General features: G+C 42.4%; 1 protein-coding gene across 1 annotated transcript; it reads left to right on the top strand.

The window, feature by feature from the left end:
* Positions 1-3000: 3000 nt before the first annotated feature.
* Positions 3001-16922, top strand: LOC145417409 (glycerophosphocholine cholinephosphodiesterase ENPP6-like). Its single transcript, XM_080286089.1, has 8 exons — positions 3001-3152; positions 7079-7325; positions 8259-8465; positions 10188-10326; positions 10990-11150; positions 12696-12816; positions 14637-14771; positions 16741-16922. The coding sequence occupies exons 1-8, from the start codon at positions 3001-3003 to the stop codon at positions 16920-16922; spliced, it is 1344 nt and encodes a 447-aa protein (XP_080142215.1).
* The last annotated feature ends 303 nt before the right edge of the window (positions 16923-17225 follow it).

Below are 17225 nucleotides of genomic sequence, written 5' to 3'. Positions count from 1 at the left end.
CCATCATCCTGTGTACAGCCGTATCAACATTCAACATTTTTCAACAAGTGCTTGAAACATTGGCCCATATACTCGTTTCGTTTCGTTTCGTTCCAAAACGTTTGCATGCGATGATAGTCTTGGCCACCTAATGGCGGCTCTCCATGCTGCACGATCTCTGGCAGCCTCCCTATTCAGGTCCTTATCCCTGAGGTTACACTCTACGACCTCGTCCCAGGTCTTTTTCGGTCTGTCTCTTGCAACCCTATCCTCAACATTAATACTTCTCACTTTCTGCACCCAACCGTCATCCTCATTCCCATCCACATGCCCAAACCATCTCGGTCTACCTTTCCTTATCACCACACCAGTACACTCCAATCCCATCCTCCCTTTTAAGTCTTCCATCGTAAACCTAGCCCCCCCCCCCCTCCAGGCCTCACGTTCAAGGACACATTGCATATCCACCCAGTCACTGTCATTTCTGTGCTTTTGAACCTGCGAGTATCTTCCCCTACTGCCCAGATCTCACTACCATACAGCATTACACTATTAACACATGCCGCATACAAATTTCCCTTAGCAAGGAGGAAGAGCCCTCTGTGTCAAGAGAGGCAACAGGTCCCTGAACTTCTTCCAACCACTCCACACTCTAGCCACAGAGCTAGTTCCAGCCCCGCCTCCAGCACATAACACGTCTCCTAAGAAACAAAACTCTTCCACGCACTCGAGAGATTCACCAGCAAGATCAATCCTTTCACGCCTAACGGTATCCACATGGTCTCCCCGCCACACCGCACACATGAAATCAGCATTATCTCGCATTGTACCTCTAATATCACTACATCTTTTATGCAACCACTTATCGCAAACACTGCACAAGATGGAATTACTTCCCACACCCTTGTGACAAACCGCACATGGCCACTCTCCCTCTTTCTTTGACAGTACTGCCACCAACCCTACATTCCATCACCTTTGTTTTATCTGCATTTACTCTCAAGCTTTTGTGTCCCATACCATCTCTCCACATCCTAAATCTTTCCTCCGCCTCCCTTTCATTTTCTGCAGTCAGTACCAAATCATAAGCATACAACATCTCCCACGGGAGTCCAGGTCTGTAGTCACGTGAGAGGGCTTCAAGCACCATGATAAACATCAAGGAGCTCAGAGCTGACCCTTAAGGCACACCAACATTCTCGGAAAACTCATCGCTTAAATCTCCATTCACTCTCACCTGGATGCGAGCACCCACATACATGGTCATAACCACTCTAACCAACCACTCCTCGATCCCATTCTTTCTCATTGCCCACTTCACCACCTCCCTAGGGACTCAGTCAAAGGCCTTCTCTAAATCAACAAAAACAAAGTACAGATCCCTTTCTTTCTTACATATTTTTCCTGAAGCTGTCAACAATTAATTTGGCATCATTTGTCCCTTTGCCAGGCATACATCCAATTTGCATCTCATCAATATTCACTCTCTAATCACACCTTCTAGAACTCTCACCATCACCCTTCATTAACTGGTCCAAAAGTTTTTATGACTATAATTTCCTCTTTCCAGGACGTCACCCTTCCTCTTGTACACATTTACGAGTACAAGCACATTGTTCAGCAAATCATCTGGGACAACACACTCATTTAGGTATAATCGTATTTATCAAATCAGTAACTAACCCTACTCTCATATCTCCTGAGGCCTTCAGCATTTTAGCAGTCATCTCGGACATAGCTGCTGCCATCCCCACCTGTATCCTGCCTATTGTCCTGATCACAGTAGCAGCATCTGTAAAAGGCCAAGGGCCAAAAAACTGGATCTGCCGACTCCAAACCTTCCCTGTCCCAGTCAAACACCTCATCAGAAACCACCTGCAGTGCTCCCTCCTGGCGTCTTTAATATCCTCACTGTTCACCACTACCTTTCCTTCATCATTCTTCACGCACTGCTCGCTTATGATATTCCTATTTTTCCCACTTCATCTGATTTGGCACTATACTGTATCATATTCTTCCTTTCAGTACTGTTAAGGTTATTCAGTAAAAGTCTCAGAGACCCAGATTTTGCCCTGTATACCTCTTTGCTAGCCCTTCGCTTGGCAGTCAAGTATTCATTTTGGTTACCACCCGTTTTCCATTCCCTGAAAAGCCATCTTTTTTTCCTTAACGGCGGCTTCTACACCCTCATTCCATCACGTTACTTTATGTCTTGAGGGGAGGGGGGGCCTTGTCCATCCACACACTGAGCCAGTAACTCTCAGGAGGTTGTTCTCGAGAGCTACGTACTCATGACTGCATAATTAGAGTACACCACGTCAAGATAGTCGTTCGTCATCGTTTCCACTTTGAGTTTTTTCTGTTTCGGCGTGTTGTAGTCCCTTTTCTATTCTTATCTCTGCTGAAATAGAATAATCATCAGCGCTGTCGTCACTGCCATCATTACCAGCCGCGATAGCGATGCTGATATTGTTTTCAGTTTATTTGTCTGTCTGTCTGTGTGACTGTTAGCACGATAACTTCGCAACCGCTCAAGATATCATCACATAATTTTACAGGTGTGTAGTATGGATGAAAATCTCGGACGAGTTAGAAAATGGTGAAAGTGGGTCAAGGTCAAGGTCATATTCCGAGCCGCGCTAGATATGTATCGACTCGCGATTGGTGTGATTCCCCCCTTGCCTCTAGTTTCATTACTGCTGTTGTCATCATTATCATCGTGGCTATCGTCATCAGTTATAATTATTGCTATCATCATCACCTGACATCATTTTCATCAGTGTTATCGTCATTGCCATAATTATCATCACTGTTTGTCATCATTTATCATCACAGCCTCCTTACTGTACTTCGAGTACAGGAAACTCAGCACCATTGACTATCTCTCTCTCTCTCTCTCTCTCTCTCTCTCTCTCTACTTTATATATATATATGTATATATATATATATATATATATATATATATATATATATATATATATTATTTATATTTTTATTTATAATTTCTCCCACAGATCCAAGATGGCCTCAGTACTACTTCAGTATTGTGTGTTGATTGTTCTCTACCACACTGGCCTGGTCTCGTCCTTCCCTTACCACCACGTGAAGGACGGCCAATATGCATGCCAGAACACCAAAACCAGGAACCAGCTGCTGTTCATCCAAGTGGACGGGTAAGAGTTGTGGCGGTGTATGAGACAGGTGCTTTAATTGCTGCTGTTCTTAGCCCCTGTCCGCTTGGCCGAACAGACCCGCCAATCGCTAGTATGCAACTGCACCTGTAGGATCGCCCCATGTATTCTCTTTACCGTTAATGTGCCTGCGTCTTAGCGTGGCATGTGATGTGCAGTGTTCATTCATGTGTGTTAGGCTGTGTGGGCGTATTCTATAAGTTGGGCACGTGTCATCTCTGATTCAACCTAACTCGAATCTAAGCCTGCAGTTGAAGATCTTGGTGATGTACTGATCTAAGCCTAACTAGATGTACTCGACCAGCTCTGTTTTTAAAGATGGCTCTGATGGGTGATGTTTGGGAGGGAGGACTTCTAATAGTGTTCTGATCCAGGTGTTTCATTGCCCAGTGTGTAAAATGAGTCTGTTGGCGTTTCTTCAATGCTAGTTTTGGAATGTCTGGATAAGTGTTGTTGTAGGGGGCCTAATAAAGTTTATGTAGTAATAATATTGTGTTATGTGCGTAGTTGAGTTGTCTGGCTCTGCTATAACAGGAATGTTGTGTGTTAGCACAGGTTGCCACGCAGAATTGTTTGATTCTCATATTAAATATTTTATAACAGGGGGGACTTTGATTTCAAAATGTAAGGTTGTGGAGCAGTCAGTGGTGATGCGCAGAGGATTGATCTGCATGGTCTGCAAGATATTGATTCAAAATTTTTCAGAGATTTATTGAGGGCAATCCCGATCGACCCCTTTCGAGGTTTGCAAATTACAATATGTATTAAGTATATAAGAGCAATTCAGAGTATCATTTTTCCCAATTAATTCAGAAAATATTTTGCGTTAAATGAGCAATAAACTGTACCTTATAGAGTAATACTGTCACAGGAACAAGTGGGGTCTTTGGCTATTTACAAGGGATTTTTTAAGTATAGAATTAGCGATCCTTGTTTAGAAGTAAGAAAATTATAAAGCTAATTAATTTTCCAAGACTATAGTAAAATTATGGTAAGATACATTTTGCGAGGTATTTCTGTATAATAATGTGATGTAATTTACGGCATTAATCATTGTTTTAACAAGAGGCATATGATTAAACTAAAGAGATTAGCTACACTATGCATTAAGTGCTTCAGATATGCCAAATGTTTAAGCACTAGCCATCAGGAGACATACTGAGCAGTCAGTGCACAAGGCAGTGGTTTGAGGTATAAATTTGTCTTCGGTGGCAGTGAATGTTACTACAAATCAAATTAATTAGGCCTAATAATTCGTTTGTTGTCCTAGAAACTGGAACAGGTCCCGGTAATGTTTCCTTAATTACTACCTTTGCATCTCTGCTTCCCTTAAATTTAATCATGATAATGTCCATAAATCTTGCAAGATTCCTGAACCTAAATGTACTTTTACTAGACACAACCCTTCCCAGGCAAAAACTATTTGGGTTGGTATATGTTCCCACCCCCAAATATTTCTTCCTATCACTTTAGGAGGTAGTGACACTTGTCCCCAGTAGCATTTGACGTGCAGAGTTTACAGAGTACATCATCATCATTATCATCATGAATATTTAGTTTTATTTCTGTGGCAGGGAGAAAATGGGTCCTGCATCGAAATCTTGCCATTACCCTTGTGTTTTTATAGTTAAAAATAACAGGTATTTTTCCAGGGTACAATTTTCCTGAAACATTCTGTAGACAGTGCATTGCGAGTTTTGAGTCATGTTCCTATGCCAGTTCTGATAGTTACAGTCACTTAATCTTAACCTAACGTATCGTTCGTATCGTTTATATAGGCTCCAACCTGTTTTCATGCGTCGGCCTTGGTCACCTAATGGCGGGTCTTCATGCTGCTCGATCTCTGCCGTGGCAACCTCCTTGTTTAGTTCCCTACCCAAAGGTCACACTTTATGATCTCGTTCCAGGTCTTTGTCGGTCTGCGTCTTTCAACCCCACCACCGATGTTCACACTTAAAATTTTTAGCACCCAACTGTCATCCTCAACCCTTTCCACATGCCCAAACCATCTCAGTCTACCCCTCCTTATCACAGCACCAATACAGCGTTAATAATATAGTTGGTGGGGAACTCAACCTCTTCATAAAGCCAAAGACCTGTTAACCCTGTGCTGTTAAATATGCCTCGTACAGCAGTAACCCATCCAGAGTGAAATGCATTGTTTGGGTCATCACGCATACCTCGAAGTAATTTGCACATATTGTAAGACAGATTATCCTGACTCCCTGCCATGATTCTGCGCAACAATTCTCAGCCTAAATGTGATCAGACTCATGTGTACCAGTCTCACCAAACACCATACACTCCGCTGTGCTTTTGTTAACCTGTAGTGCATGAGTGTTAACCTGAAGTAAGTTTTTTTGGAAATTTCTGTTAACCTCTGTTGGCTTCAGATCCTCATATACCCACGCTTCAGAGTCGTATGTGAGAATCGGTAGTACAAGTTTCTGAAATAGGTCAGGCTGTATGTCTGTTGAGAGTTTTAACAGTGTTACCTTGGTTTTCATGCTGAACAATGCCTTCCTGGCTTGTTTTACCTGCTTTGATATACCATTTTTACAGTTACGGTTGTAAATGAATTCCACTCCTAGGTATATGTAAGAATCAACGGTTTCCAAATGGTCGTCACCAAGTAAGATGATACTAGCGTGTCTGACTCTACCCCTTGAGGACGCATCAATTTTTGTCTACTAGTAGACTGTGGTTGGTCTGAAAATTAAAAATCAATGGTAAGAGCAGTGGAAATGGGACTGTTGAGGAATGCGTGTGAAGTGCTGAGAGTGGAGAGGATAAGGAATACCGTGATTCATGAAGCATGTGGAGTAAGGAAGTCTGTGGACAACAGAATCGGAGAGAGTGTGCTTTAGATGGCATGGTTACGTGGAGAAAACTGCTGTGAAGACAGTGGTGAAAAGGGTATATCTGAACGAGTCTGAAGGCGGGAGGAGGAGTGGTAGGCCAAGAAAGTGGAGAGATATAGTAAGTGACTTGCGTTCAAAAGCAAGGTGTGAAGCGTGATGTGTTAAGGGAACTGACAGTGGAGCGAGCTAGTTGGAAGAATTTTGTACGGGAAAATGTATGACAAGGGTTTGACACACCTGTTCTTTCTCAATCCTTCTTCCGACTTATTATTACCCCCACCATGGAAGATGTGTAATTTGTTCATTTTGTCTGTCTCTCTGTCTGTTTTGCATTATCGTGGGAAACCTGATAAAATTACGTCAGTTTTGGAATAGTGACTGCGGTCATCAGAGGAACGACTCACTTTAACACCTAAACAACAGAGAAATTCAGACATGACAAATTAATGGGTCAGAGTTCATATTGGCCAAACTCATCTCAGGCAGTATGCACTTCTTCCTTGTGGAATCGTCAAAGGCTTCACACAGAATGAGAAAGTTTTTTCTTTTTTTGTATGGGATATTTACCTTGAAATTGACGGAGGAATACTTAGTTATCAGTGAATTCTACAACATTTTTATCTTTCTTTCATGTACTCGCACTTTCAGTAGCAACACCAAGCAGTAATTGGTTGGGAAGAGATTAGCAAAAACTGCAATGGCAAGGGCATACAATAGGTTGCACTGGGGCAGGGTGGTTACCGAATGCTCTCAGACAGCCCAGGTAAATGTTCTGAATACCACCAGCCATCCTGGCGTCAGTCAGCAAACCAGATCGCTACACTGTACAGATCTTGTCATTAGAAAATTAAATGACTGCCACTGTTTTGGGCTCAAACCCAAGACTTGAGGCACGCACATGGCAAAATGAGTCTGCCACCAGTCAGTGCACCACACCTCCCGTTTGGAGGCAGCAAGAATAAAACGAAATCATCACCACTTCAAATTTCGAAATGTACGCGTGACCCTCGTGCAGTCTATTGATATTTATTTAACCCTTCTTTTTAGTTTCCGATGGGACTACGTAGACAAACAGCCATGTGGTAGTCTGCCGGGGTTCGCAAGGTTCCTCAGGGAGGGTGGGAGGTTCTGCTGGACCACACCCCCCTTTCCCACTCTCTCCTTCCCCTCCTGGATCACTATTAACACGGGCCTGTACACGGAGACACACGGGATAGTGGGCAATTTCTTCTACGACCCGGACGACAAGGATGTGTTTTCGCTGTATGATCCTAAGTCATTTAGGAAACAGAAGGTAATGAAGTTCTTCCATCTTTTCTAGTTGTGCCATGTTCTTACCTAATTGTTCTTACCTAATTGTATCTTTACAGGAATGAGTCAAGCTCGTACTGTCCCGTGTCTTAAACCATATTTATCGTACATATCCTTAAATTTGTGGGTCTCTGCTTGTGTGTGTGTCTGTTTCTTCCTGTGTCTCTCTCCCTCTTCCTTTCCTATCTCACCTGACAAACATCTGGTTCTGTTGTGATGATGCGAACACTGAGCAAAAAAAAAAAAAAAAAAAAAGGCGGGGAGGCTGGACACACTCTCTCTCTCTCTCTCTCTCTCTCTCTCTCTCTCTCTCTCTCTCTCGTAGAATACAGACGTGACTTTACATATACCTGCAATGCAACATAATGTAATGTAATGTAATGTAAAACTTGCAGTGGTGAACCATTTATCCATCTGTAGTACTTGTAATATTCTCAGTGGAAGTCATATTATTTGCCCTTAACGTCCTGTAATGCACAATAATGTAATACTCGCAGTGGTGTACATTTTGTCTAACTCCAGGGTGATGTAATAAGCATATACTTATTTTTCTTAAACCTGGCCTTTTGTGGCGTATTTCACGGAGCTCAGTGGGTTAATGCTACTGCTCTGCATGCTTTTCATTGCACTGCTTCGTGACCAACATCATATTTTGGTGTTATTTGTTACAGCTCAGCAATCGTGATGGAGAGAGAGCAACTTCAGACCAAGTTAAAGAGAGTATAGTGGTTGCCATTTTGTGCGCTGTAATGTAAGGCAGTACAGTGTAATTATCTCCCCGTGGTGGACAATACATCCACCCGCAGTGTAATGTAATCCTGCTAGTTGTGGACATAACATCTAAGTACCAGAAGTGTGTAGTGTAAAAGTTCTCCTAGTGATGAACATTATATTTACTTGTAATGTATTTTCCCAGTGGTGGACAGCAGATCAAGTGGGGACAGTGGCAGAGAAGGCAGGACTGCGCACGGCTGTGTTCATAACAGGGCTGTGTGGTGTGCCCATAAATGGCGTCACTGCTACCTTCTGTGCCCATGTTGGTAACACACCCAGCAAGCAAAACTTCCAGCACAGCATTGGGAAGGCCTTGGACAAGCTGAGTGAGGGGTTCGATTATGTGCAGGTGGGTAGCATATATTTATTACCTCGCCCGGGACGGAGTCCGGCGAGGTATTGTTTTTTGTCGAGTTTGTTTGTTTCTTTGTTAGCAACATTACTGAAAAACGGATGAATGAAATTATATGAAACTTTTAGGATATGGGGGCACCGGTCCCAGAAGGAAGTATTTAAAATTTAGAGGTAATCAAATGACCCTGAAAGGTCAAAATCAAGGTCAAGGATTTTCAGAGGACTATAACATGAAACTCGTTAAGGATAGAGATATTTACTATTACCAGCATACAAGACCTCCCATGTGGGCTTTCATTTGGTACCAAGACCTTTGACTTTCAGTGACCTTGAAAGGTCAGACTCAGGTTCACGGACATTCAGGGGCTGTAACTCGAATCTGGTTGCCGACAGATATTTACTGTTATCAACGTGTAGGAAGTCCCCAATGGACTTCAAATTGGTACCATGACCTTTGACCTAAAGTGATTCTGCAAGGTCAAACTCAAGATCACGGATATTAAGGGGACTATAACTCACAACTGGTTGAGGATAGAGAGATATTTTCTGTTATCAGCATATAGGAAGTCCCCTATGGGCTTCTAATTTGTACTATGACCTTTAACCTTAAGTGACCTTGAAAGGTTAAACTCAAAGTCACAGATATTTAGGTGGCTCTAACGAATCTGGTTGAAGGTAGAGATATCTAATATTACCAAGATATAGGAAGTCTCATGTGGACTTTCATTTGACACCTTGACCTTTGACCTTGAGTGACCTTGAAATGCCAAATGCAAGACTGCGGATTTTCTGTGGATTATAACTTGAAAACGGTTGAAAATAATTAGATATTTACTATGATCAACAAATAGGAAGTCCTATACAATATGGCTTTATTTTGTTACCATGAACTTTGACCTTCAAAGGCCAAACACAGTGTTACGGATTTACATAGCGTTATAAGCCGAAAACGATGGAATTCCATATGGGTTTTTATATTAGTACCATGATCGTTGATCTTCAGTGACCTTGAAAGGTCAGACAAAATGTCACGGATGTCGGCCGAGGTATGTTGTGCCTGGCACCATTTTTATATATATATATATATATATATATATATATATATATATATATATATATATATATATATATATATATATATATGTAGACAAGTAGTTCTTTAACCCCTGCGTCACAACCAAAGTTGAGCCACCAGGCCATACCGAGTGGGTGGGTAAGGATCTACAGTGACTAAATATTCCCCTGTACGACAGTGGCCATAGTCAGGGTTTGCAGTGCCCAACGAAGAACACACCGATTCAAGCTAATTATTGGTGAAAAAGTATGTCGGAGAACTCCCCTCCTCAACCCACAGCTGGTATGACCTAGTAACCCTTAATAGTCGATAAGAATTAATGTTTTTTTTTTTTTTATAATGATTACTGATGTTGCTGGTTAATATAACACACTATTTTTTCTTTTCTGCTTCTGGGTGATCTGACACACTTTGAGTGAAAGCAGTAAATGGTTACCAGTGACATGACCACTAAACCAGCCATGACCTGCCTTCCAGACTGAGTTCTACATAAATCTTAGGTTTCTAATGTAACTGTTTATAAGAAAACTACTGTGTTCTTCGCGGGGCCCAATCCTTTCATGACTCAGGGTAGATTAAAATGTATATGGTTGATTTTGTATACCGCTGACTTATGCCAGTAATAAATCCATGGCCCGTCAGGTATACACGGCACTCGTTGATGACGTAGGCCACGCGAAGGGCCCCGACTTCCCCGAGGTGGCACAGGCGGTGAGGGACGTGGATAGCGTTGTGCTTCACGTGCTCAATGAACTCCAGAATCGCGGCCTCGAGGACAAAGGTAAGAGAACACCTGGCATCAACCCGCTGACGTGTGTTATACGTTTGGTCTTGCTACTCATCGATTTCATTCAGCTTTTGCGAGATCTCTTGTAGTGAAGGGATAAATGAAGGTACCTCTTTGAACCCACCCCCTTGCAGCTCTGTGTAACTCTTTGAACCCACCTCTTTGCATCTCTGTGTAACTCTTTGAACCCACCTCTTTGCATCTCTGTGTAACTCTTTGAACCCACCTCTTTGCATCTCTGTGTAACTCATTGAACCCACCTCTTTGCAGCTCTGTGTAACTCTTTGAACCTACCTCTTTGCAGCTGTGTTTAACTTTGAACCCACCCCTCTGCAGCTCTGTGTAACTCTTTGAACCTACCTCTTTGCAGCTCTATGAAACTCTTTGAACCCACCTCTTTGCAGCTCTGTAGCTCTTTGAACCCACCTCTTTACAGCTCTGTGTAACTCTTTGAACCCACCTCTTTGCAGCTCTGTGTAACTCTTTGAACCCACCTCTTTGCAGCTCTGTGTAACTCTTTGAACCCACCTCTTTTGCAGCTCTGTGTAACTCTTTGAACCCACTTCTGTGTAACTCTTTGAACCCACTTCTGTGTAACTCTTTGAACCCACCTCTTTGCAACGCTGTGTAACTCTGAACCCACCTCCTTGTCCACAGTAAACGTGGTAATAGCAAGCGACCACGGAATGACCCCTCTCGACCCGGGCAGCGTCATGTACCACGAAATCGACGACTACCTGGACACTACACTGGTGGAGAACATCGCAGAGGAGGCCGCCTTTATGAACATCAAGGTGCCCAAGCAGAACGTGGATAAGGTGGGTGAGACAGACTGACAGAGAGTTGAACTGCATTGAATTGGCATAGTGTGAGGGAGAAAGGACATCACAGGGTAGAGCCACCATCCCTAGGCGGGCAGCACAACACAGGCAAAGGTGTGGGTGAGAGGCAGTCCGCTATGGTGCGTAGTAGCCATGGAAAGTTGGTGATATTACTTTGATACCATTACGGAGTCTGGGCTGGATGCTGATATACATTATGTAATGCTGCTATAATTATAACAGTTGGAAAGGTAAAATATCAGTTTAGAAAAGTGAATACATGGTAAAAAGAATTACGTACGGAGACTTTGCGTGGACCTTGCTGAGTATTACTTGTGTACAGTACATCATAATCAAACTTAGGTTAATTCTGCATCGAACATGTGGAATATTGTTGAATTTCTTTCGTAATCAGTCGAGTTTTATATCATACCTTGAAGCTGCCCTTCATTCAGATATATTTTCCTTTTACCGTCTTTAAAGTAAAGAGCTTAAGCTATACGATCCCATAATGTCAACTTTCAGCTTGCCTTTACGTTCATGATGGCTGTTGTTATACAGAACCCTTTGGCCCCACATACACTCTAAGTTCTTCGGAGGATGCTATGTATCACACTGACTGACATGTGTACGTGAAAAAGAAGCTGTGGTTCAGCCACTATGCCATGCAGCTTGACGCGGTCTTGGGGTGCCTGCTGTCTGTTGCGCGGACTCAGTTTTGAAGTAACGATACAGAAATCTGCATTGCCCTATGCTGCTTCGCCTGTGTCGTGGACGGCTCAGTGTGCACAGGCTAAACAGTATGAAATGATAAAGCCTACCTAGCCAGTAGCAATAAGTCAGTAGAGCATACTCTGGATAATGGGAATATCTCCAATCGTTGACATCCCGTTTCTAATCTAACTTTTAAATTATCATGGCATATGCACTGATAGATCATCTGTTTCTTCTCTTTGAAGCAAATGCAATGAATCCATCATTACCTTAAGAATACTGAGCATATTTCTGTATTCAGCTGAGACAGATTTGTGCATTTAACTCCTGTTAAGGTAAAAGTTCTCCTTTGATTTTAATAGATTATATGCAAATGATGAAGAAAAGTCGCTTGAGGATTTGTGGACTTGTGGTGTCCAGGCTTTAGCCCTGTCTCTTGTGAAACCTTTATGAAGTCATATTAGTAAAGTTTTGAGAGAGGCAGGTTCATTAATGTACAGCTATAGCGTACCACTAGGATCAGTTTTGGGTCCAGTGTTGTTTACCGTTGCACCTCAAGGTAGACTGTGCTGTCACTAACTCTCTGGAAATTTCTTGCATGGACAGTCTCTCAGAAGTCTCAGCCCTTTCACACGCACTGTCAGAGAAGAAATCGGAAGCTTTATTCATTACTTCAGTTCCATTATATTTTCACTGCGACCAAACAGTTTTACATAGCTGAGGAGTTTGAATCAGTCCCTGTTACTGCAAATCCCTGTAAATGAGGACTTTTTTTTTCTGTATTCTTGTTACCACCACTGATCCTAACTTCTGCTCACTCGTTGCCAGGTGTATGAGCAAGTGTCCAAGATACCAGGTGTGGCTGCGTACAGGCGAGAGGACATCCCTAAAGAATTCCACTATCAAAACAGTAAATACATCCACGACATCATCTTACTGGCTGACAAAGGTATTTCTCTTATGATTCACCCACAGAAAATTCATGCAGATCATCTTACTGGCTGACAAAGGTATTTCTCCTATGTTTCATCCACTGAAAATTCATGCAGATCATCTTACTGGTTGACAAAGGTATTTCTCCTATGATTCATGCACAATAAATACATCCACGAGATCATCTTGCTAACAAAGGTATTTCTGCTATGATTCATCCACGAGATCATCTTACTCGCTAACAAAGGTAGTTCTCCCCTGATTCATGCCCCCAACACCACAAGTATAATCGTGAGCCATAGCTTCTGTTCTGCTCACCCTCAGCCTTTTTCCCAGCTGGAGGAAAGTCGAAGTTTGGGTTTCACACCGAACGAATCCCTGTTGTTAATGTGGCAATTTGAAGATTTGGTAGACTGCAGGAGAGAAAATTATATCAATTTACTCTACCTTGACATAAAGTTCCCATCTCTTCATCTTCAAAACTAAGCTGTAAAAATAGCTTAACACTAGAAAATGATGCTCGTCACGGAGTGCTATGGAGAGAATGCCGAGGTACTGCATTTGTCATTTTGTGTCACTGTGCAACATGAAATAAGCTGCAAAAGAATTAAAATTTAGGACAAGTGAAGGGGAAAAAAGCTATGGCGATGACGTTGCTTGTCCAATCTAGAAAAGCACCAGTCAGCAACAACAGGTCTTCCTTCTGTGTGGAACCCTGTCTGTTTCTCTTCGGCCAGGGGTAGGGTAGAGGGTGAGCAGTGGGCAGAAAGAATGGCGCGCCACTGTACATCTAAACACAAGAGTACGTTCGCCTCCCCTGTCTCTCACTGTTGGATTCACAGATGCATGAATGAAACGTGGTGAACAAAGTGCATATTATCGCCCAAAGATGTATTATTATGTCCCTATATCCACTACCTCACATCAAGCGTCTTTGACAGGAGAGGGGAACATACTTAAGCATTTGACTGCATCCGTGAGATCCTCCTACTGGCTGACAAAGACATTCCTCCTCTGATTCATGTCCCCAGCAACCACAGGCACAATCAGACCCAAAAGTTCTCCTAGAATTTAACATCTTATACACCTCAGTTTCCTCTTTTGGTTACTATTCTAAGTGTCAAGAGTCTTGGTAGGCTGGTTTCTCTGTTCATAGATGATTCTTTCACATATTATAGAAACTTTTATCCCTAACTGCATATCCACCAGATCATGCTATTCATTAACAAGGGTATTTCTCCTCTGATTGATGGCCCCAGCATCACAGGTATCGTAAATAAAAAAAAATAATAAAAATAATAATAAATGGACAGGGTGAAAGTCGAAAGTTCTGAAGATTCTTTACCTTACTGTCCTCAGGTGAAAAAAAAAAAAGTGAAAAGTGGAGATATACTGTTTATTTTTCACACACACACACACACACACACACACACACACACACACACACACACACACACACACACACACTAGTAAAACAAAAACTTATGCCCACATCACAAGCGGGGGTGTAATAATTCATCATCGTGACCTTTTTTTTCTCTCTCTCACCCAAGAATAAATAGGTTGCGAGTAGACAGAATAAGAAAAAAAAAACTGAAAAACGGAGAATTATAAACATTATTCCCAATTCCATGAGCCACACACTCATTCTCTTACCATTCAAGCCCTTGGAATCCTGACTCCACCTCATGGGCATAACCATCCACACTTACACGCTTCACACTGCATATTAGCTAAAGTCTGCCCAATGACTAAAATAAGTAAATAAATAAATAAATAAATTATAATAATAATAATAATTAATGTTGTGCTAGTGATGATGATGATGTACCGCAGGGAACTACCTCCTGGCGTCGCGGTCTGAGAAGCAGGTACCGCCGCGGAACGACAACGTGTTCTTCTTGAGGGGCCATCACGGCTACCACCCCAGAGAGGAGGACATGAGGGGTATATTCTTCGCCAAGGGACCAGGTAATCTGTGTTCCTGAGTGAGAGGTTTCCGTCCATCCATTCATCCGGCTGTTCGTTCATTCACACTCCACAGGCCACAGTTATAGACCGATACAGATGGTCGAGGTGTCAGATAAACCCTCTGAAGCTAATGGTATGGCCTCATTAATAAAAATAATAATAATAATAATAGTAGTAGTAGTAGTAGTAGTAGCAGTTATAATAGTAGCAGTAAATAGCAAAGTCAGGGCCTGAGAGCAAGCTTCTTTATTTACATATAATCACGAAATTTGTATCAATTTGTACAACCGACAGGAAATTAACAGACCAAAAAAAACATTAAACAAATAAATAAATGCCAGTTTTGTTATTTCAACAGCTGGGATGGAAAAACGACAAGAAATGCAAGTTAATCTTTTATATGCTAAAGTCTATCTTGCACCTTAAACCTTAATACCTTCCAGTCAAAGGATCACATAATCTGACAATGGTTGCAAAGCCTGCGATCAGTGCATAACAAAACCCAGCACTGAGGGATACAGCCTGGCCACAAATGCATGACAAAGAAGCTGCTGTGCATGGCAAGGATCGTACGAGACTACATCTTCGGGACCATAGCTTGACAACAGGAAACTGGCACTTTTTCTAGCTGAACAAAGATGCCTAACCCCTTGCAGCTCTGTTGATGGCCAAATGTAGTCAGACTGAAGAGCTGATTTGACTGTAATGTGTTTAATCTGATCTAAAAATGATCCCTAACCCATTTTAGTTTGGTGAATGGCGAAATGTAGTCAGATTGAAGATTTTATTTGTCTGGAAACCAAGGAGACTCATTTCTACTTCATAAAGCTAATCGAATTTCACGCAACCACGACATGAAGTAGTATTAACGCGATGGAGATGGTCTAGTTCCATCAGATGAAAGAGGGAAAAAATAAAACTTCCCGCACGGTAAACAGAGTGACTCATTCCTACGGCATTAAGGCGGCTCACTGAATTTCTTGTTAAATTAGCCCACTTCCGTCAGGTGAACACAAACCGGCTACAGGAATGTGAAGGAATGTAAAATCACTCGTTGGAATACATGTTGTTACGCCGTCTCTCCCGTACATAATTTTCCAATGTCGTCTGAAGCCTAGGGATGAAAATTAATTAAACCTTTGCCTCAGTAGAGATGAAATTTACCTTGGATAACCACATTGATTAGGATGCTTCGTTTGCATTTTATTTTTGTTATTCTAAACGATTGTATTCGTATCTGGAGAGACTTCAAGTCGGTGGGGTTAGATATACAGCCTCATTAACCTTTTTCAGTGGAGAGGTTGTTCCTATGTTGGAAAGAACTGTTTAGTAGTAATATGAATAACTTGCCATAATTCTCTCCTCGACCAATGGGAGGCGAGGGGGGAGGGAGAAATTATTCTGTTTAAGAAGCTAAGTTACCTACGCTACTACTTTCAGTTGCGAGAACTTCGTTCAGTAGGTGGCATTCATAGCTTTGGGGCGCTACACCCCAAAATCCAGTGAACTGGCAGGTTTTATAATAAAACCCTCTAGTTGATGACTCCAGTGATAGGCTGCCATCTCACCGCCCTCCCTGTCCTTTAATCTCCCTGCCCCACCTTCACGTCTCGGCATACCTCTTGCATGGGTGTATGAGATGAATTCGTCAACAAACAAATTACGAGCACAAGGCGCCTGCAGTAGGCAGCTGTGCTCTACGCACACACCACCATCCTGGAGAAGGCTTATTGGGTAAATGGTGCCTTGCTGAAGTTTTTTTTTTTTTCCATTGAACATCATCTCCGCCAAGTGAATTAAAAGCACTGAATACAATTTTAGGTCTGGCATGGGAAACGTAGCTCTGAGGTACTCCGTCCTTTGATCCCGCAAATAGAGGATTTTATACCCAAACCCTCCATATTAACCTTTTGCCCACATACGGAAGCCGAAAATTAACGCAAATAATTCTCTTCTCTCTGCTCTTCAGCCTTCAAATGCGGGTGGACCCTGGATCCGATACACATGGTGGACATCTACCAGGTATTGACGCACATCCTGGACATCACCCCACAGCCACACAACGGCACCTGGGCCCACGTAGAGGGGGCGCTGGCACAGGACGGGAAGCGGGACGGCTGCACTGGGACAACAGCTGTAGCATCACCATAATGAACACAGGACCCTCACTGCTGTGCCATGGTATCTTTTCTTCATTGTCTCTTTCTTCTTTCTTCTTCTCCTCCTCCTTTTTAAATAGATCACCTGTGAAACAGAATGAATAGCACTGTTGGAATGAACTGTATTTTTAGGTAGATTGGGCTGTAGTTTTAAACATAATGGACTGCTTCTTGTCTCTCCTGGTGCGAGACAGAAGAATGAGAACCAGAAAGGCTGCTCTATACTCCACCTAGTCTGCAACCATCAGTGATGTCCTCAACACCTGTAGCATTGATAAAGGTCCTCAGAACTGGA

Source organism: Coenobita brevimanus, chromosome 110 (assembly GCF_032717465.1).
Source record: "Coenobita brevimanus isolate Jiangsu-jjx chromosome 110, ASM3271746v2, whole genome shotgun sequence".
Taxonomy (NCBI): Eukaryota; Metazoa; Arthropoda; class Malacostraca; order Decapoda; family Coenobitidae; genus Coenobita; species Coenobita brevimanus.
The sequence above is the reverse complement of the archived record's forward strand: the minus strand, read 5'-3'. Positions and strand labels throughout refer to the sequence as shown.